The sequence below is a fragment of the Amphibalanus amphitrite genome, unplaced genomic scaffold, assembly GCF_019059575.1.
Source record: "Amphibalanus amphitrite isolate SeventyFive unplaced genomic scaffold, NRLGWU_Aamphi_draft 000045F_arrow, whole genome shotgun sequence".
Lineage (NCBI taxonomy): Eukaryota > Metazoa > Arthropoda > Thecostraca > Balanomorpha > Balanidae > Amphibalanus > Amphibalanus amphitrite.
Genome location: NW_024881541.1, coordinates 38262 through 59226, shown reverse-complemented (window position 1 = coordinate 59226; position 20965 = coordinate 38262). Strand labels below are relative to the sequence as shown.

At 49.4% G+C, this 20965-nt stretch overlaps 1 protein-coding gene across 1 annotated transcript; it reads left to right on the top strand.

The window, feature by feature from the left end:
- Positions 1–19029: 19029 nt before the first annotated feature.
- LOC122377490 lies at positions 19030–20326 on the top strand. The gene is made up of 2 exons (XM_043357547.1): positions 19030–19697; positions 19794–20326. Exons 1-2 carry the CDS (start codon positions 19137–19139, stop codon positions 19797–19799), a joined length of 567 nt encoding a protein of 188 aa, XP_043213482.1. The 5' UTR covers positions 19030–19136; the 3' UTR covers positions 19800–20326.
- The last annotated feature ends 639 nt before the right edge of the window (positions 20327–20965 follow it).

The following is a 20965-nucleotide window of genomic DNA, read 5'->3' as shown; positions in this document are numbered from 1 at the left end:
ACCCTTGTTTGTGCCCTGAGGTCATCTTAGGTCACGAATGGTATCTAACAGTTTTTCGCAAATAACTTTTGATAGAGGCATGCTAGAGTGATGAAAATGCCTTATATGTGTTCAGCTCGTCGATACGGATCGACTGATATGCAACATGACCTTTTCCGGTCAGGTCATGACCTTGACCTGAGGTCAAATTTTCAAGTTGACCTTTCAAGGTCAAGTTATAGTTCATTCGATGCGTCTTGATGAGAGGAACACGATGCCGGTAAAAGTAAGCTCGTACAGGGCTTGGGTCAAAAGTTATTGCAGAAAAACTGTTTCCGAAAAAAATCGGCTATTTATGCAGTTTTTGCCCCCTGCAGGCAAAACCGTTGACGTTAGGTCAAATCTGAGAGAATTACTCAGAAAGGGCGTTAATAGGGCTATCGAATGCACTTTTCCGCGGCGCTGTAGCTCTATTGGTTCCCGAGTTATGCGTTGGCTTCTTGGAAATTTTCGACATTCGACCTGGAAATCGGCGAAATTTTGCCTTCAATGACCTCTGGTGACCTGACCTTTGACCTGACCAAAAAATTGACCGAAGTGATTTCGTCATTATTTTTTACGCTCTTTCGAACGCTGCCTTCCGCGTGTCGCTACGTGGCCCAGGAGCCGAGTTACAAGGGGGGGGGGGGTGTTCAAACACCCCCCCCCCCCCCCAGCAGGGCGTGGAAATCCAGGACCCCCAGCCGGGCGCGGGTTAACCCGCCGTTTTTGAGATATTCGCGAAAAACCATAAGGGGGGGTGTTCAAACACCCCCCCCCCCCAGTAGGGCGCGGGTTAATGTGCAGTTTTTAGGCGAAACCTTACAGCCGGCCAAGTGTGATCGAAACCTCGGTGTTAAAATGGACTGTAACTTGTGGGAACCGCATGTCGAGCAAGTTGCTAGCAAATGTACCGGTATTTTAATAGGTCTAGCCAGCGCCCGCCACCTTCTTCCGCATCATCTCCTACCTCGCATTGTTGATTCACTGGTTCTGTCACACGTGCGCTATCGCATTCAGGTTTATGGAAGTGCCAACGCTGGGCGAATTGCCAAGTTGCAAAAAGTTGTAAATTTCGCAGCAATAGTAGTATCAGGAAGACGAAAATATGACCACATTTCTGGTTGTATCGATTCATTGGGCTGGCTACCGGCCCAAAAGCTCGTCAATTACTCGGACCTGTGCCTTCTGCACAAGATCTGGAGAACAGGACAGCCGGATTCAATAGCTCAGTACCTTCACACTAATCGCGACAGAACGTTACGTTACACGCGCACATCGAACTATCTTAGCTTGCCACGTGTAAAAACGATCATGGAAAGGCGAAAGCGTACTTTTATTTACCGATCTGTTACACTGTACAATAAACTTGTTATAGCCGAGGGTGCAGACAGACTTACGCTGAGCAAATTCAAAAAGCATCTAAAGCTTTCTAGATTACAATGATCATAGCTAGGAGAAGGCGATTTTTAGCTGTTTTATCAGGTGTCGCAGTATTTGATTTTAACAGTGTTGTGTGTTGTTCGTTATGTAGTGTTAACTGACAACGACCAGGGAATAGCCCATTTTATGCGGACCTGGTTTGCTACTGTGACAATAAACAATAGATAAACAATGTTTTAAGTTTTGGGGTATATCGTTGTGTAAAAAAGAGTGTCCAATTTGTCCCATTCTTCCCTTACTAAGTGGACCATAGTGCGTGTAGCGGTCGGTGGAGGACAGTGGTCGGTGGGGTTCGGGGATAGTGGACACTGGTCAGTGGAGGATAGCTGTCAGTGGGGGATAGTGGACAGTGGTCAGTGGATGATAGCTGTCAGTGGGGGATAGTGGGCACTGATTAGTGGAGGATAGCTGTCAGTGGGGGATAGTGGGCACTGGTCAGTGGATGATAGCTGTCAGTGGGGGATAGTGGGCACTGATTAGTGGAGGATAGCTGTCAGTGGGGGATAGTGGGCACTGGTCAGTGGAGGATAGTTGTCAGTGGGGGATAGTGGACACTGGTCAGTGGAGGATAGCTGTCAGTAGGGGATAGTGGACAGTGGTCAGTGGAGGATAGCTGTCAGTGGGGGATAGTGGGCACTGGTCAGTGGAGGATAGCTGTCAGTGGGGGATAGTGGGCACTGATTAGTGGAGGATAGCTGTCAGTGGGGGATAGTGGGCACTGGTCAGTGGAGGATAGCTGTCAGTGGGGGATAGTGGGCACTGGTCAGTGGAGGATGCCTGGCGGTCAGTGGGGGATATCGGTTGATGGGGGATATCGGTTGGTGGGAGATATCGGTTAGTGGGGGATATCGGTTGATGGGGGATATCGGTTAGTGGGGGATAGCAGTCGATGGTCAGTGGGGACAGGGGGCAGTGGGGGACCGGGCCACCCGGTCCGGGACGGCTCGGCCACAGTGCGGTCAGCCCGACCAGTTTGGGCCGGCTCCAGCCGGGTGCCCTGCCGCCGCCGCCGGACTGTCGGGGCTGCAGATGGCGCACCGCCTGTGCGGAGGAACGGAGCCGGGTGCCTGGTTTCTCCGGATTAGAGGCGACTTTTTCTGGTACCTAATGCTGTCGCTGATCGAGTGAGATGCTAGATCGATGGAGACGTGTGGACCCGCCAGAGTGGCTGGAGTCCATTGCGTGTGGAATTTGTGTCGCGTTAAGTGACTTTAGGCAGGTGACAAGTGACAAGTGAGATGTGGCTTTTCAGTGTAACCCGTTCGTTTTGTCAACTACTGCACAAGCTCAACCAGTCGACTAGCGAAATAAGGGGGGGGGGGGGGTGAGATTGTAAACAGTGATGCCACAATAGCGTCTGAAACGCTCCGTGCTATAGTTCAGAGTTTTGCGTACCTACTGTCAATCACAGAGCAGACGCGACCACAGACGGGACAGTGGACCCGCAGACACAGAGCAGACGCGACCACAGACGGGACAGTGGACCCGCAGACACAGAGCAGACGCGACCACAGACCGGACAGTGGACCCGCAGACACAGAGCAGACGCGACCACAGACGGGACAGTGGACCCGCAGACACAGAGCAGACGCGACCATAGACCGGAGGCCCGGTCCAGCTGCGGCTGGCGATGCCGCACCTCGGACCCGGCGCTTGGCGTGTCCGGCTGAATAGGCGGGTTTCGGTTAAAAACAATGATGGCAATGGGACGTAACTAATAACACCGATCGTCGATCGAAATTACTGTGTATTGGAGCAGAAAGGTCACAGGGCTCGAAAATAACAGGAACTAGGTCTTTCTATCAGCGGTTCCAACTCTGTCGGTTGAAGCAGAACAAAGACCGATGCATTTGTCCCATACAGAGCATACGAGCATCCCATCCCATACGAGCATATGGCTGATAAAAAGTGTGAAACATGTTCAATTAGCAGCGCGGATGGGATGACCTGGAGCTCCAGCGCAGCTGTTGAGGCCTGCGACTGCGGCCTCGATGACGGTGCCAGCGCAGTGCAGTTTTGCGGACGTGTAGGGGCGGTGGCGTGGTGTCAATGCAGCGCAGTGGTGACGCGGCTCCGTGCCTGTGCGTACCAGCCGTGCTGCTAGCTGCTGAATGCAGCCGGCGGCCGCTCTGCCACCCCGGCCCGGAAATTCCGGCACTGACACCCTCACCGGCCCCGGGATGGGGGCCGGACCGGTCACTGTCAGTGACACACGGCGCCGACCGCGCTGAGCGCCGCGCAGCAGCCGTGCTGGCGGGGTCGTGGGCACTAGGCAGACGGCCGAGGGCACGTGCGACCGCCCCGAGTCAGCGCACAGTGTTTTGACTCGGCCGAAAAACTGGCCAGGGGCGAAGTATCGACCATTTATTTTATATGAAATTTTTACTGCCATAGTGTTTCGAAATGTCCAGAGCACATGAAACAAGGGCTAGGAAACATTAAAGACTTGTTTTTAATTCTTGTAGTGCTCTTTGTATGTAAGGCATGTAGGTGATTGGTAAATTCCTTTTTAATGACCTCCTTACAAATTATTTATGTTTTTGATGTATTTAGCTTGATACAAATTTTCGGCCACGGGCCTTGATCACATATCAGTTTAAACACGTGTTTACACGTGTTTAAACTGATATGTGATCAAGGCCCGTGGCCGAAAATTTGTATCAAGCTAAATACATCAAAAACATAAATAATTTGTAAGGAGGTCATTAAAAAGGAATTTACCAAAGACTTGTTTTCATGTAGCAAATGTGCCGCAAAATCAGACGACTTTCAAAGCAAACCTTCGGTGAACGAATGCCAAATCGGACGCCTTATTTCTCTTTCACTAAAAGGAACTAAGACAATGTCAAATTGATACAACCTGGGTATCAAACCGAAGAGCAGTCTTTAATCTTGCAAATAAACTTTGATTTAAGTTATTTGTAAGTCGTATATGCTATTTTTCTAAAGAAATCTGAGGTCTTTTCGTGTAATATTTAAAGAGAAAATATAAAATTCAAAGAGGGTAACAAAAAATTGTACGCTAGCGTACGGTGGGAGACCAACACCACGCTTTCGTCTTATAATTTGTTGACATGCTCTGAAACTTTCAGCTGCGCCTGCCTGCGCCGTTGTTAGGGGTGGACACTTGTGTGATAGGTGGTGGCCAGACGGGCCGGGCCAGCGCGGCGGGCGGGAGGCAGCGCATCTCTGTTTCAGTGCTTAAATGTACCCATGAACAGGTGTGTACCACATGTATGCGTGCGCACTAGTACGAAATGAAATGGATATTTATTTTAACCCTGCAAATAGACAATTTCACCTCTTGCAACTTGCTCGGGATGGGGGAGAGGCCTCCAATGCCCCAGTCGAAAACTCTGTAACAAGGGACAGAAAAGTGTACGAAACGCTCGCAAAATTTCACAGTGGGGAGTAGGGAGCGTTCTAATAAGTGATATTTCAATGAGAACCCTCCAAAACATTTCCCTTTTCTATTTACGCATTAGCCGACGGGGGGGGGGGGGGGATTACAAGCCAGCTGAGGGGAAGAGTGAATCATGCCTCACCGTTTCGTCCCCAACTGCACTAGAGCTTAGCTTGAAAATTAAACGTGTTGGGAGTTATTAGAGGCATCGAATGATCTTTTATTTAAGGTCTCAGGCAAACCGGTGACCTGTGAACTCAGGTCAAAGATCTGAAGACATTTTTTACTTTGATCAATAGCTTTGACAAAAACGGTCGCAAAGCAGCGATTTCGTTGTCATTGTGTTTATCACGCCTACAGGGTGTCCCATAAGTTCGTTCTCACCTTATATTTGCATGTAAAACAGTAGGTACATCGCGACCCCTGCTGACCTGTGACGTCATCGGTGACCCCGAGGTCAATGAAATTGGAGTTCCTCCGACACAGTTCGCAGAGCTATCGAACGCCGATTGAATTTTACGGATCCGCCCAATAGCTTCGGAGATACGAGGGGGCAAAAAATGCCCTCCCCCATCCGCGCGGAAGGTGGCCGAGAGGTCCACCGCCTGCCGGGTAAAGACATTTTTTCGCTAAATATTGTTCTTTTTGCATTCAGCTTTCCGTGGGAAACGCGATAGCATGCCTATGATTTGATTTGATATTATTTGACAATGGACCGGGACAGCCCGTTGAATAAAAAGTTATTTTTTTTTTTTACAAAAACGTTTTTTCTTAAAGGCAATCGTACGATTTTGATAAAAATTACCTTTTTGGAATCAGCTCACCGTCAGCTTTCGAATGGTACGAGGGGTACCCAAAAGTAACGGGAATCGTTCTCTGTAGGCCAAACCAGTTGTAGCTTGGCATTGCCCTGCTAGGGGCAAACCAGTCTGGCCCCTGGGACTTAGTCTGCACCGTGAGGTGACGAAATGAAGAGGCACGGCTGCATGGCGCACGTGTTTATTGAAGCACTCCCGCCCGATCCGTCGTTTTTATGCATGGCGGAATTGAGCAACAACGCGCATCTGTGAAATTTTGTTTCCTGCTGGGGTAGTCGGCGACTGAAACGGTTCAATGCTTCAAGCAGCATACAAAGATGCTGCCATGAGCAAGACGCGGGCTTATGAATGATTTTCGCACTTTAAAAGTGGTCAAACGTTACCATCAAAGGCGCCCCAAAAAAGCTTGCCAAGTGAAGTCAAATGTTAAGACAATTCTGATTTGTTTTTTTTCGATGCAAAGGGAAGTGTGCAAAAGGAAATTGTTCCTCCCTGGTCAAACAACCAATCAGACGTTTTACTTGGACGTTCTGCGGCGTGTGTGAAACACGGTGAGACGAAAACTCCCCGACAAGTGGCGAAGCGGGAAGTGGTTGGTGATTTCATCGCGACAGTGTGTCAGCGCACACCGCCTTGAGTATCAGACAATTTTTGACAAAAAGTGGTATGACCCCACAGATCCACCCTCTCTATTCACCGGATTTGGCACCCTGTGACCTTTTCCTGGTCCCCATAATGAAAAGACCTCAAGGGAAACCGTTTCGACGACTTTGGTAAGGTAAAAGCAAACACGACGATGGCTCTGCAAGGCATCACCTTGCAAGAGTTCCATACCTGCTTTGAGAGCTGGAAAACGCGTCTGGATAGGTGCATTTTCTCGCAGGGAGAGTACTTACGGGTGACATGAGTGACGATGTGTGGGAATCAGTGAATAAACTTATATGAAAAATTCCCGTTTCTTTTGGGTACCCCCTTGTATATGCCGTTTCGTTTGAGCATCCGACGAACGTAGCTCGGGGGAAGTGGTCCGGCACTGGGCGCGCCGTCACGTGCGTACCCGAGGTGCCCAGTGCACGTCCGCACGGTCAGCCGTAAAGCTACCCTCAGCTCCAGCTTTTACTGGCTATTACCTGAATAGAAAAGGCAAACATGCATTGTGAGTTGTTGATCATCCATAACCGTATAGCGCTTAGTAAATAGCTCTCATTTTTATGTGGCTACGTTCATGGTTTGAAGACTTTTTCGTGGTTTGTTCATTCATGTTCAATGTTCATGGTTTGAAGACGTGCTCCGCCAGTCTATTCAGCCACACGTGCTCCGCTGGGGGGAGGGGGGGGGGCAGATTGCGCCCCAGGTCGTGGAAAGACGAGGAAAACGGCAATCGAAAGCTCGCAACAAGGGCCTTTAATTTTTCCTAAGCAGGTCACATTCCGGTCAAGGTCAGGTCAAGGGTAAAAACTGCATGCTTCCACCTTAACCCTCGCCCTTACATGGGGGGTGGGGGTGGTTGCCACCCTCCAGGCAATTTTCTGCTGTGCACTAAACAAACATCTTTAAAGATAAAAGCCTGATTTTTCGTATAGCTGCTTTTCTATGTTTTCTATCTTTTCTCAGCGTTCACTGAAAATTTCAAGTTTCTGCAGTTTTCGGTTTCAAAGATATGACCTTGTTCTTCAGGTCATGGTATGACCCAAATGACCAATACCCGATAGCTTCCGTTGGTTATGGGTCTTGTGAGCTTCCCACACCTTGATTTCGGCTTTTTGCCAGTCTTACCTCCCACCTATCATAGAACATGTTGTTCGACGATGTCAGGGTCAAGGTCAACCTAGGTCATCTGAAAACGTTACGTTTTAGGCAAGCTGAATTCACTTTTCGTGAAGTGTATTTGACTGCATTAATGGTAAAGGCTTCTCAGTTCATGATCTCATGTAATAGGGACACACAAACCAATCGGTGCACACATCAGTATACACACAGACACACACAGACATACAAACACGTATCATTGAACTTGACATAGCTTGACCTGAAATGACCACAGCCAGCAAAAACTTAGTCGGATAATGTGGCAAAGAGCTGTTCTAACTTCTAGCTGGCTTGGCACCACAAACGGCAGCGTCATCGGCATATAATGGGCACCGCACGTTACATTCCTACGGTGACTCCAAACAGCAACATTTTTTAGTTTGACCTGAACTGACCAGGAAGGTCAATGACTGACACAGTGAGGTAAAATTGGGTACCATTGGATTCGTCTCTTCCAAAAAAAATCTGTTGAATACTAGGTACCGCGAAGCTTTACCTCCAGCAGGAACGAAATGGCACGGGGAGGGGTGGGGTGGCAATCACCCCCCCCCCCCCCCCATGTGCGTTCTAGGATGGAAAAATGGCATGTGCGGGCGAGGCCTAATGGGTTCGGAGACCAGTTCGTATAGTTGGAGCCTAGTTGGTCTGAGATTGATTACCCAATACGCGTCCTCCGTGCCGTCAATTCCATTCTCAGGATAGTCCAGTTTTTCTCGTCCACGCCTCAACCCTCTGTTCCGGGCTGGACGGGTAAGTTAATCCATGCGGGAAGCTCCCATGGGAGCAGGCCCGTAGCCGGGTGTCATGATGACTGATGAGTGCCAGGGGACTGCGTGCCGGGTGGCCTACTTACTAGATGGGCTCTTTTATAGCCCCTACATCGACTCTTGGGACTCATGACCCATGAAATGTGGGTTTAAGCGGCCTCTAAGAATCCCCATGCTGGTTCTACATATGTAGTAGCCGCCAGCCGAATATTAGGGCTCACACGCGAGCTCCTGGGACTCCGTGCATACCCCAGGGGTCTCCTGCCGCTAAGACCCCACACATACTTTTGGGGCTCAAACGCTTGCCCCTGAAGGCCCACTGAGACCCCTTTCCTCTATTCAGTCCTCCATACCGGCTCTTTAGGCTAAACATCGGCTCCTGTGGCCTCCATCCCGGCTTTGGAGGGCCTCCATGCATGCTTTTTTGGGGTCCGATGCCGGTTTCTGAGAGCCCTCAAAAGACTTTCGAGCCTATACTACCTTCTGAAACCTTTCAGCAACTTTCAAGGGACCGACCCTGATCGGAGGGCTCATTCAGTCTGGGGAGTCATGTAGGGTGAAGTCGTATAAGAGTACGCACTTAGTGGATTTCTTGCTCTCATTTGTTTAATATTTGAAAGAAAGAAATCGCAAATATGGAATATCAAAGTTCATTGAATTAGCCATCAACCCATGAGGCAACGATCCTTCAGCGTAAATGGAAGTGGTCTAAAACTGACGTTTTCTGAACCGCTGCTGTTGCGTACTCTTACCACATGGGGTGTGAAGAGTACGCACGCCAGGCGGGTGGAGTACGCAAGCATATGAACACACACACACCTATGCAGCTTGTACTGTCCAAATGCTTAACATCAAACTCAGAAGACATATTTATTTCTAGTACCCAAAAAGAAAAACAAAATAAATCTTGCAAATCTATAAATCAAGAAATAATTATGTCATGTGGTTCTAAAAAAAGCAAATGTACAATCAAAAGGGAGAATAACTCGTATCAGGGGTGTCGATTTGTGAAAATGGTTGGGGGTGCCCAGAGCTTTAACCCTCGTCCGTATACATTGGGGGGGGGGGGGGGTCAAACGGCCCCCTCGGTTTTTCGCGAATAACTCGCGTAAAAAGCGGCCGATCACGACGAAACTTTCAGTATTGCCCTCGCGTTGAGCAATTTTACACCTACCCTTGAAATTTAATGACCCTGACCCAAATGACCTTTGACCTGTGACCTACTTTTTGAGACCATGTTTGGCCGGAATCGCGATTTGGCGTATATCGGCTCGCATTAGCCGCGCGTTTGCAGTCTTTTCGTGGTTTCAAGCGATCTAACATGTGATATGATGTACCCATGCATTAGGGTGGGTATATCAAGGTCACCTGAAGGTCAGGTCATGTCACTTACCTTTGATAGCCTCGGTTCACTTTTTCGAGTTTTACATGTTTCTAGGCTAGTTTTTGGAGCTGAATTCGAATTTAGCAAACATATGAACATTTACGAAGTATTTTTGGTGCCTTCGTAACATGTTACGTATCAGAGGCGGTTGACACTTAATACGAATACCCAGCAGGACCCCTACTGGTTGACCTGACCCGTCCTGACCCCACCTGGCCTAAATGCATGACGACATCTTTGTGATTAAAACTAACATAATATACGTGATAAGCAACCCGAAAAACCCCATAGCAGCCACACTTTACGACGTTCTAACAGATCCCGATTTCCCCTTCTTTTGGGTCGTTGACCTGACCTGGAAGGTCAACCAATGACCTAGGACCTTAAAATTGGGTGTCATCGGCTTCCTCTCGTCACGGGAAACACGCTCTTTTTTTCGCGAAGCTCTAGCTCGATCAGGGGCGAAACGGCAAGGGAGGGGGTTCAACGGACACCCCCCCCCCTTATACGTTCGCGGCTGGAAAAACACCAATACGGGCGAGGGTTAAGGCAGACCTCATATGCAATTCTTTTAGATAAAACTGCATTGTGTTAGTATCAGGGCCTCGGATAACATTTTAACTGGGTGGGTAATCGCCCACCCAGTAGCGATTTTGGCCCACCGAGTGGAGTCTGTTTGCCCACCCAGTAAAGACGGAGACGGAGCAGTTTTAACCACGCTGGGCCGGCGCGGTGCTCAGCGCCTTCCGCGCCGGGCCGGGGGTGTGTGTCTGAACACCCCCGTCTAACTCGGCTCCTGGGCCACGTAGCGACATGCGGTAGGCGGCATTGGAAATACAGTTAAAATGAAGAGAATACTTGGTCTTTATAAGGTCAGGTCAAAGCTTAGGTGGCCAGAGGTAATAAAAGGTCAAGTTTGGATTGCTTGAACAGTTTTCGAAAACCTGACGCATAATTTGGGAACTAATAGAGCCGCAGCGCCGCGGAAAAGCGCATTCGATAGCTCTTTCAACGCTCTTTCGCCAAATTAGTCCTCAGATTTGACCTCAGGTCAACGGCTTAGCATAAACTCTCCAGAGGGCAAAAACTCCAATAATAGCCACTTATGAAAAAGTTTTTTTTTCTGCCATAGCTTTTTACTCGAGAAAGTCATGACATTTATTTTGCCAGCCATCATGTGCTTCTTATCAAGACACGTCGAATAAACTATAGTTTGACCTTGAAATTTCATTTTGAAATTTGACGCCGGGTCAAGGTCAAGACCTGACCGGAAAAGGTTATGCTGCATGTCAGTCGATCCATTCAGTCGATCATCGCTCTAGCATGCGCCTACCAGAAGTTATTAACCCGCGCACCGACGGGGGGGGGCGGATATCCGCCCCCCCCTGAGGTTTTTCGCGAATAGCGGGAAAACCGCGGCGCGTAGCGCCGCGAAATTTGGTATGACTATTCCCTCATCGATTTTACACATGGTGTGCAAGTTTGAACCTCCTACCTGTCAAGGTCAGGTCACCAGGTCACTTTGAATGACCCAACCTCAAGTCACTTTTTTGCAACTTTGTCACCGTGCCAGAGCTACAGTAGATGTCGGAGGCCTTTGAAAGTCGCAGGATGTTATTAGGTCATTAGTAGCTACAATTTGTATATCTCGGAATTTTGATATCGGTGACCTAAGGTCAGGTCAATTTCGCGACCTCCCCATTATAAGTCAATGGGGGAAAAATCAACTCCCTGTTTTTACCACTAAAACGGGTCGGAATGGCCCCATATACCATACATGACTTCATATACGATCAACCTTCACTACCTTGAGGTCTGCTTTGCTGTTGGGCAGCTGTGAGGTCATGTGACGTCATCAAAGGTCACCAAAGGTTTTCGGCCAATAACTCCGTACAGGAACAAGATACAGCCGCGTGGATGGTCTCATTGTGTTCAGCTCGTCAAGACGCATCGAATGATATACATGATGACCTCGAGGTCACGTGACCTGAGGTCAACCTTTGACCTTGACCTTTCGAGGTCAACATATATATCATTCGATGCGGATTGACGAGAGGATCACGATGATGCCCTTAGTTTGTTCCTATCTGGACTAATTCGAAAGTTATTCGAGAAAAACTCTCTCCATATCCAGCGCCGCCATTTTGACTTTTTCGACCCCTGTGACGTCATCTTTGACCTGACCTGAAAATGACCTTAGTAAAAATTGTAGATCTTGACCGTGCGTATCCGATGCCGTTTACCGCTTGTCGCTATCTTGCTTCGTTCTCGAGATCTCAGGGGGGGGCGGTCATCCGCCCCCCCCCCGTCGGTACTAAGTTGGCGCAGACCCCCGTCGGTGCGCGGGTTAACGAAAAACTGTTAGGCTCCCTTTTGTGACCTGAGATGACCTCAGAGATATAAGGAAGGGTCAAGTTATTTTCACGTCGGGTGTCATTTTCCAGTTCAGTGTGTTATGTTGAATTGTTAATAGGTGTTTGGAAGTGTTCAGAATGGTGTCCGTCCAGAAAAAACGCATTTTAATTTCCTTCCATTGACACTGATGATACATGTCGGACTTTCGTCCCCGTCTTGAGGTGAGATGTTCGTTTGTCTGGCCGCTATGTCTGCCTCGAGCGGTGGAGTATTAGTTACAACTGTCGCCTATCACCGGAGCAACCCGAGATCATTTCCCGCTGACCACGGAGCTTTCGATAAGGCATGGCGCGTACGGCGCAACGCCACCAACACCCAAGATTTTTCTATGGACCAAAGAACAACTGACGACGGCGGGAAGTAACTGGTCAAAATGTTGTGAAACTAACATCTCAACTCAAGACGGGAACGAAAGCCCGACAACTAACATCCGTGATACTAATGCCTCGTCTCAAGCATTCCGAAGAATTATCCCATGGACTTATAGGTAATGGGGAGGTTGCAAAATTGACCTGACCTTAGGTCACCGGTGTCGAAGTTTCGAGATATACATTTTGTACAAACTGTTGGCCTTATCAATCGGTGAAATTTTCAAAGCAATCAGCCTCTCGGTGTGGGTATGACAGACATTGGTAGTTCAATCGTTGTTCATGAAAAGACTGTCTACCTTAAGCGCCGCTATTTTGACTTGTTTACCCCTGTGACGTCATTTTTACCGGACCTGAAAATGACCTCGGTGAAAATTGTAGACATTTTCCGTCTGTATCCCATGCCATTTACCGCTTGTTTCTATCTTGCTTCGTTCTCGAGATATCACGGGGAGCCCCTCTTCGGTGTGAAGTTGGCGCGGAATGCGGATCCCCGTTGGTGCGCGGGTTAAACCATGATATTTCGGACCAAAAGACTATCTCGCCACTCAGAGCAAAACTTCAGGACGTCCGGAACCGAAAACCCATTGACGTGGCACGAATGCGTCGATGGCTACCACATGCTGCTGTCTGGTATAAATAAAGCGAAAAATTGTGTCCATTTTTTACAACGCATTCTGATGTACCTACGGTAATTAGAGCAGGGGCGCGGGAACTACTTTCAGACGGGGGGGGGGCACACCATAATTGAAATCAACCTAAGGTACCCCCCAAACCTAGTTTTCTGGCCGGTTTTAGGCCACTTATTTTTCATCTCTTGGCGTTTTCATAAAAAAGAAAACATTTGCAAAAAAAGTGCGATATTCCGTCTTAAAGCTGTGGGGGCACCGCCCCCACGGCCCCAGAGTTGGGGGGGGGGGGGTGTACTGTCCCCACTGCCCCCCTCTCGTTCCCGCGCCTATGAATCAGAGAAAACAATGCGTTCAAAAAATCGTAACGGTGATGCCAGTACCAATTTTGGTTGTGGGTGCCCAACTGCCCAGACCCAGAGCTCCTTGGGGGGTGCCCAACTCAGCATTGGGTGTGCCCGGGCACACCCAAAAGTATACAAATCGACACCTATGACTCGTATTTAGAAGAATTTCGGGTACGCATCTGCCTCACAGTGCTCCATTGATGATATACCTACAAAACAAACGTTATTGAGCAATATATAAATAATTTTACATTTCTGTATATTCGATATAATGTATAATTCTGCGTACTCTTACCCTCATGAACAGTGCGTCCTCTTACCCTACATGCAATTCGCGCACAAAACAAACCCGAAACATTGTGCAAAACTTCACAAACATAATATTGCACTGCACAGTATTTCCCCAGAAAACCTCACAAGTTTCCCACAACAATCACGAAAATGTACCTTATCTCAACTGCCAAGTATCAAAATTATTGTACCATACCATAATAACATCATAACGCTCGAAAATGATATTCATCGCCTTAAACTCAACTGCGTCGCCGCACAACGCCCACGTTCCGTTGGTGACAAACACGCACTGGCGGCTTCATGTACCCTGGCTTCATGTCACTTCATGAGCTCGACAAACCCGCGTTGCTAAGTAACCGAAACAGCTGATGCGTACTCTTATCGCCCGCGTCCTCTTACCCGCCCTTACCCTAGGAGGGCGGGTAAGGGATAGAGACTCCTCTGGAGGAGTCTCTATGTGGTCGGTTTCCAAGGGGCTTCTAAACACGGTCTTCTTGGAACGGTCTTGTAGGGCCCTCAATGGTCCACTGCGGATCCAGAAAAGTGGTTTGAGACGCTGCGGGTGGTGGCTAGACTAAAAGATTAACTGATAAAAAACTAGCTGTATTTGCTTCTTTATGCTTTCATTATTTGAGACAGGTAGGTACACTGCAGTTTCAAACCTTTTACAGAACTTGTGTGTATGGGGATAGTTTTCCAAAATTTTCGTTTTTCATAAATCAATAATAATCACTTAACCCTCGCCGGCCGAGGGGGGGGGGGGGCGGGTGCCGCCCCCCCATAGGGTTTTTTCGCGATAGCTCCGAACACGCTGGCGATAGAGAGCTGAAACTTGGCATACCTGACCTTTGATCCAAGCCGCATCTTTTGACACCAACCGCATTTTTGGGTCAGGTCAGGTCACTGACCTATGACGTCATAAGTGAACCTCTGCACGGTCTTCATATGTCGCAACTTCGCAACGCCCTCACTGCCAGAGGAGATGTCACAGGGAAATGAAACTTGCAGGATCTAGTATCCATTATGAGTCCCACAACTTGTATATCTCGGATTTTTCCTAAAGGTCATATGAGGTCAGGTCATTTTCGTGACCTCACCATTATAAGTCAATGGGGAAAAATGAAAACTGCTATTCTGGCGCCGGGAACGATCTCCAACTATCTTAAGCACACAGAATCGTGATTTGATGCACTCCTTGCAAGGTTAGATGCGTCACTTTTGCAATGTTGACCTTGAGTGACGTCATTTATGACGTCATCAAGGTCATATTAGTTTTTCGTCAATAACTCTTGATCAAATTGAGCTAGCGAGTCGGGAAAGCCACCAATGGACTCAGGAAGGCCTGCCGAATCGAATGATATGCGACATGACCTCTTTCGACCAACTTCATGACCTTGGGGTGCTGACCTGACCTTGACCTGAGGTCAACACCCCAAGTTGACCTGACCCGGACAAAAAGTATATCATTCGACGCGCCTGGGCAAGGCGAACACGATGCTGCCAAAATCGGCGCTCTGCGGCCGTTTTTTGCGAAGTTATTCACCAAAAACTGAACCGTACCTTGGGGCACTTGACCTGACCTCAGAGGTCACCGGTTGACCTAGGACCTTAAAATCGGGTACCAACCTCTGCGTCTCGTAACAGCGCACACGCTCGTTTTTTCCGCGACGCGCTAGCTCCACCAGGGGCGAAACGGCGAGGGGGGGGTCGTACCCGCCCCCCCTCGGCCGGCGCGTATGTAGAAAACCAATAGGTCCGGCGAGGGTTTTACCACATGCCGAGATATCCCTTTAACATTAGCACGTGCATTTGGGAAATGGCTTCGGCCCGCCTCGGCTAATGTTGAAGGTATTTGGGAAACGATTCGGCCCTAGGGCTTTTTGATTTTCCCAGACAAAATTTTACTGAATATTCTGAGCGGAAGAACCAATTTCAAGGAAGATATTTACGGATTGTGTGTTCACTAACAGCAACAGCAAAAGTAAGTGACTGCGTATTTACTTACTTTTGCCGTCAACGTAATTCAACTAAACAAGGTTATCGTTCCAATGCCAATGTATTTATTGCTGCAGAGCATGGTCGGAATAATCATTATTTCTACATAATGCACGCAAAAAACGAACAATTTAACGCCACAATGAAACATTTGATATTGTTCCAGCTGGGATCCAAGACGCGTTTGATTCAGCGTTTCACCCAATTTTCAGTTTTCCTCACGGTTTCCTCACTCCTGCTGGACTCCATATCTTTATTCTAACTTCTGGCGCTTCACCATCTTCATCCTCAGCTTTTTCAAACCCTAAATAAGGGGGAAGTAGGAATTTCAGCTTTCATGCTCAACGCAGCCCAATAATGAAAAACACAAAAAATAATCACGGTGACTATAAATATGAACATAGTACTAATATAATATTAACACAATATTAAGATTAAAGTGTAAAATATCAAATGAATATGATATTAACTGTTGCGCCGGTACGGCATGTGGTAAATCTCTTCCCAACCTTGGGCTGTGAAAATGCAGTTTTATTCACCTCGGTTTTTTGCTACGGACCTCGTGCCTACCGGCACTCGGTCCTCCGCACAAAAACCTCGGTGAATAAAACGCATTTTCCCAGCCCCGGTCGGGAATATATAAACCCGCGCCCTGCTGGGGGGGGGGTGTTTGAACACCCCCCTTGTGGTTTTTCGCGAATATCTCAAAAACGGCGGCGCGGAGCGCCGCCGTTTTTGGTACACCTTATCATACATCAATTCTACACATGTTGTGAAAATTTCAGACCAAGGTCATTCAAGGTCAGGTCACCAGGTCACTTGAAGTGACCTCACCTCATAAACAGTTTCAATGTCTGTCATAGCTACACCGAGTGACCGATCGCTTTAAAACTTTCAGCGATTGCTAAGAGCAATAGCATGTACAAAATGTATATCTCAGAATTTTGATATCGATGACCTAAGGTCAGGTCAATTTTGCGACCTCCCCATTATAAGTCAATGGGAGAAAATTGAAATGCGCCTCTTTTCGACGAAAGACATTCTAAACACTCCCAAACACTGAATTACAAGTGGTTTAGACACACTGAACATGGAAATGGTGTCCGTGACCCCTGTTTATGCCCTGAGGTCATCTTAGGTCACGAATGGTATCTAACAGTTTTTCGCAAATAACTTTTGATAGAGGCATGCTAGAGCGATGAAAACGCCTTAGATGTGTTCAGCTCGACGATACGGATCGACTGATATGCAACATGACCCTTTCCGGTCAGGTCATGACCTTGACCTGAGGTCAAATTTTCAAGTTGACCTTTCAAGGTCAAGTTATAGTTCATTCGATGTGTCTTGACGAGAGGAACACGATGCCGGTAAAAGTAAGCTCGTACAAGGCTTGGGTCAAAAGTTATTGCAGAAAAACTGTTTCCGAAAAAATCGGCTATTTTTGCAGTTTTTGCCCCCTGCAGGCAAAACCGTTGACGTTAGATCAAATCTGAGAGAATTACTCAGAAAGGGCGTTAATAGGGCTATCGAATGCGCTTTTCTGCGGCGCTGTAGCTCTATTGGTTCCCGAGTTATGCGTTGGCTTCTTGGAAATTGTCGACATTCGACCTGGAAATCGGCGAAATTTTGCCTTCAATGACCTCTGGTGACCTGACCTTTGACCTGACCAAAAAATTGACCGAAGTGATTTCGTCATTATTTTTGACGCTCTTTCGAACACCGCCTTCCGCGTATCGCTACGTGGCCCAGGAGCCGAGTTAGAAGGGGGGGTGTTCAAACACCCCCCCCCCCCAGCAGGGCGTGGAAATCCAGGACCCCCAGCTGGGCGCGGGTTAAAAAAACTGAAGGGGGCCCAAAACTTCCAGAGGGGCCCCTTGATAAAAATTTGCACCCCCATCCAAAATTACCTTCCGCCGCCACTGCATTGAAGCCTGGTGAATTTGTGTTCAGACAATATTTTTTATTTATTTTTTTCATTTCTTAAAAGAAAAACACAATTTCCTTGAAAAGATCTACATATAGTGTAGGGTGAGGGCAGGTAACTTCGTGAAAAATACAGATCTTCCCCCAGAATAAACATTTTGCGGTAGTATGCAAAGGTTGAAGCATGTCTGGCACGACCGTTTCATTGCACACGCTGTGGTCCTTCTCAGTTCGTTTTGTCGTGTGTATTTTTCAAAAAATGCATTTTAAAAAAAGACGTTTTTGCTCCTAACTTCGCACGTAGGCTCATAACTTCGTGAACTGTCTTTCGATGATAATAAATGAGCATTTGTCTTGGGATGCCGTACATACTCATAGGGGGCGAGACGGTAAGGGGTTTTCACCGCCCTCCTCTCCCCCTCTCCCCCTCTGCCGTGGCGCGTATAAAACGCCTGACAGGTCCGGCGAGGGCTCACTAAATGCGGCGTAATAAACCTGACGGGTGGGTGAGACAAAGCGTGCGTTCGGCATGCGGAAAATCAGGGGGAATTATCCGAAATCAGCGATAATTATCGGCGAGGGCTCACTAAATGCGGCGTAATAAACCTGACGGGTGGGTGAGACAAAGCGTGCGTTCGGCATGCGGAAAATCAGGGGGAATTATCCGAAATCAGCGATAATTATCGGGGATCACGTGCGGTATATCACCGGTGATTATTCCTTCCTAGGGAAGAATCTGCGGACCTGGGGCGCCTGGCTGTTTTCCGTGTTAGAGGTGGGAGGTATTTTTGATAGTGGTGATCAAATGGTTCTGGCTTTTGATTTTTAAGTATAAATTGTAAGATGTGATAACATGTTGTGTGTCATGCAATATCATAAATAGCCAAAGGTGTTTGCAAGCTTGAAAATCAAAAGTAAGTCAAATCACTGTGACCGTCCAGGGATGACATCCGTGATGCCGAACGCTCAAGTGAGGGATATTATCCCGAGGATGAATTTCCCCTAAACGAGGCATACCGAGCGAAGGTTGTCACCAATAATTTTCCGACCGAGATTATCCAAAGGATACCATTTTCCGGATGCCGAACACACGCAAAATGACGCAAAACTGTCCGAGATCAGAGATCAGACTATTCAAAGCGTGCGTTCGGCATCCGGATAATCAGGAATAATTTTCCGGGATCACCGGGATCATTCGGTGCACAACGGACAGGACAACGAGTAAAAGAGCCATCCGTGAAGCAAAATCAATATAAAAATGTGACTAATTGCATCAATGGTCCCTGCAATACCAAATGCTTACCAGTGATTCCAGATAATTATCCCTCATTTTCCGGATGCCGAACGCATGCTAAATGTCAGGATGTCAAGCACGAGTCAGACTATCAGGTGCGGGTCAGACGGTCCAGCCTGTGCAGGTTACCACGCAGAGGTCTGCCAGGCTGTCAGGAGGGGGGGGGGAGGGGTCAGTCGGCCCGGTGCGGGTCGGGTGAGCCCCCGGGGCCGCCGCCGCGCCGGTAGATATGCGGCCGGCCGGGCGCCGCCGGCAGCCAGTCGAGCCCCGACCGCCGGGCGCTGCCGGCAGCCAGTCGAGCTCCGACCGCCGGGCGCGCGCTATGTCTCCGCTGCCGCTGCTGACCGTCGTGCTGGCCGCCGCCGCCGCCGCCGCCGACACCGTCCCCTCCCGGCTGTGCGCCCTCATCTACCGCGAGCCGGACCCCTCGTTCGAGCGCATCAGCCTGTCGGGCACGACGCAGTGCCGCTGTGAGTCGGCATCGGCGGCCAGCTGCCTGGGCCTGGACGCCTACCCGACGGTGGCGCCCAACAGCCCCGAGTCGCTGCTGAGTCAGTACCACCAGCCGAGCGGCAGCGCCGTGCAGTCGCTGCTCGCCTACCAGATCCAGCTGACGTGCCGCTCGTACAGAGCCGGCGGCCGGCGCTGCCGGCTCACCTGGCCGGCGGACGGCCGCGGCGCCCCCGTCTGCGACTGCGCCGCCGCCGACGGACAGATCGCCTTCAAGGCGCCCTACTACATCGACCACATCCGCAGCCGCGCCGGCGCCACCGGCGGCGACGGCGAGCAGGACTAGAGCCGTCTGCGGCGGGCCTGGTCCGGCGGCAACGGCGAGCAGGAATAGAGCCGTCTGCGGCGGGCCTGGTCCGGCCGCGACGGAGAGCAGGACTAGAGCCGTCTGCGGCGGGCCTGGTGCGGCCAGGGACTGCCGGCCGGCCGGAGCTGGCTGGCCAAGTCAGACGGCCTCAGGTCAGGTCAGCTAAACGCTCGGGCTCACAGATGTCGGAGGTCGCTGCCTGAATTCCATCTTGCATGCGAGCGCACCTGAGTACAGCGTGGTTTGCTCTCCGCCGCTGGCCTGTCTGGTCCGTATGCAGCCCCCCCCCCCCTGCCAGTCCGCCAGGGCTCTAAGGGTTGTTTGAGCATGTGTTTTAGTTAATGTTCTGTGTAGTTTCTCGCTTACATACCTGCTATATGTCGTTTGTTTTTAGCCATTTTCGGGCCAATGTCAGTTGGTGCAAGTGGCCTGTTTTCGAGTTGATATACCCACCGAGTAAGCCGTGTTGTTTGCACCGCTTTGGCATCTGTTCGGAATACGCGCTTCACTGCCTTCTGGAGACCTAGACCTACAAGTTGTTTAGCACCCAGTGGCGTTTTTGTGAGGCCGGGAACAAAATACACAAGTTGTGCGCACGATCAGTCCGTTTTGTTTTTACCTGATGCGCGAGTAATCCGTACGTTCCGATTAGCTGCGATGCTGCACAGTGCACTGTTGTAATTCCTGAACCGGTCGCGGCTGCTGAGCCGGTGTCGTGACCTGTTAATCTGCGGGGGGCCGTTAGTTTGCCTTGTGCCGGATTAGTTGGTGCTGTGACACCAAAATTCGGACGCAGGAATCCGCCACCCCGGAGTGGTCGCCGGACCGTTCACTGGGCGCCACCGGACCGGTCACTGGGCGCCACCAGACCGGTCACTGGGCGCCACCGGACCGGTCACTGGGCGCCGGTTATTGCAGGCTCACCACGCGGCCGCACACAGCCGCTATCCGGGTTCAGAAGTGGCCAATACCCTAATTTTCGACAAATTTTAAAGCGTGCTTTTCTCACATTTTCTGGTCGTAAATTGATCAGACTGTATGAAATATCACCCAGAAAAAATATTACTCATTCTGGCACAGATTGGTGGGCTCCCAAAGAACCAGTGGCGGATCCTGGGGGGGGTCCACGGGGTCATGACCCCCCCCAAAAGGTCTGAGAGGGTCATTTGACCCCCCCCAAAAGCCGAAGACCTAAATGCGCTATAGACGCCGTCTTGCATGCTCAAAATCACATGTCAAAC

Bases quoted from the DNA above. Each gene is read 5' to 3' on its own strand.
- LOC122377490 (XM_043357547.1), top strand. From the start codon at position 19,137: ATGCGGCCGGCCGGGCGCCGCCGGCAGCCAGTCGAGCCCCGACCGCCG.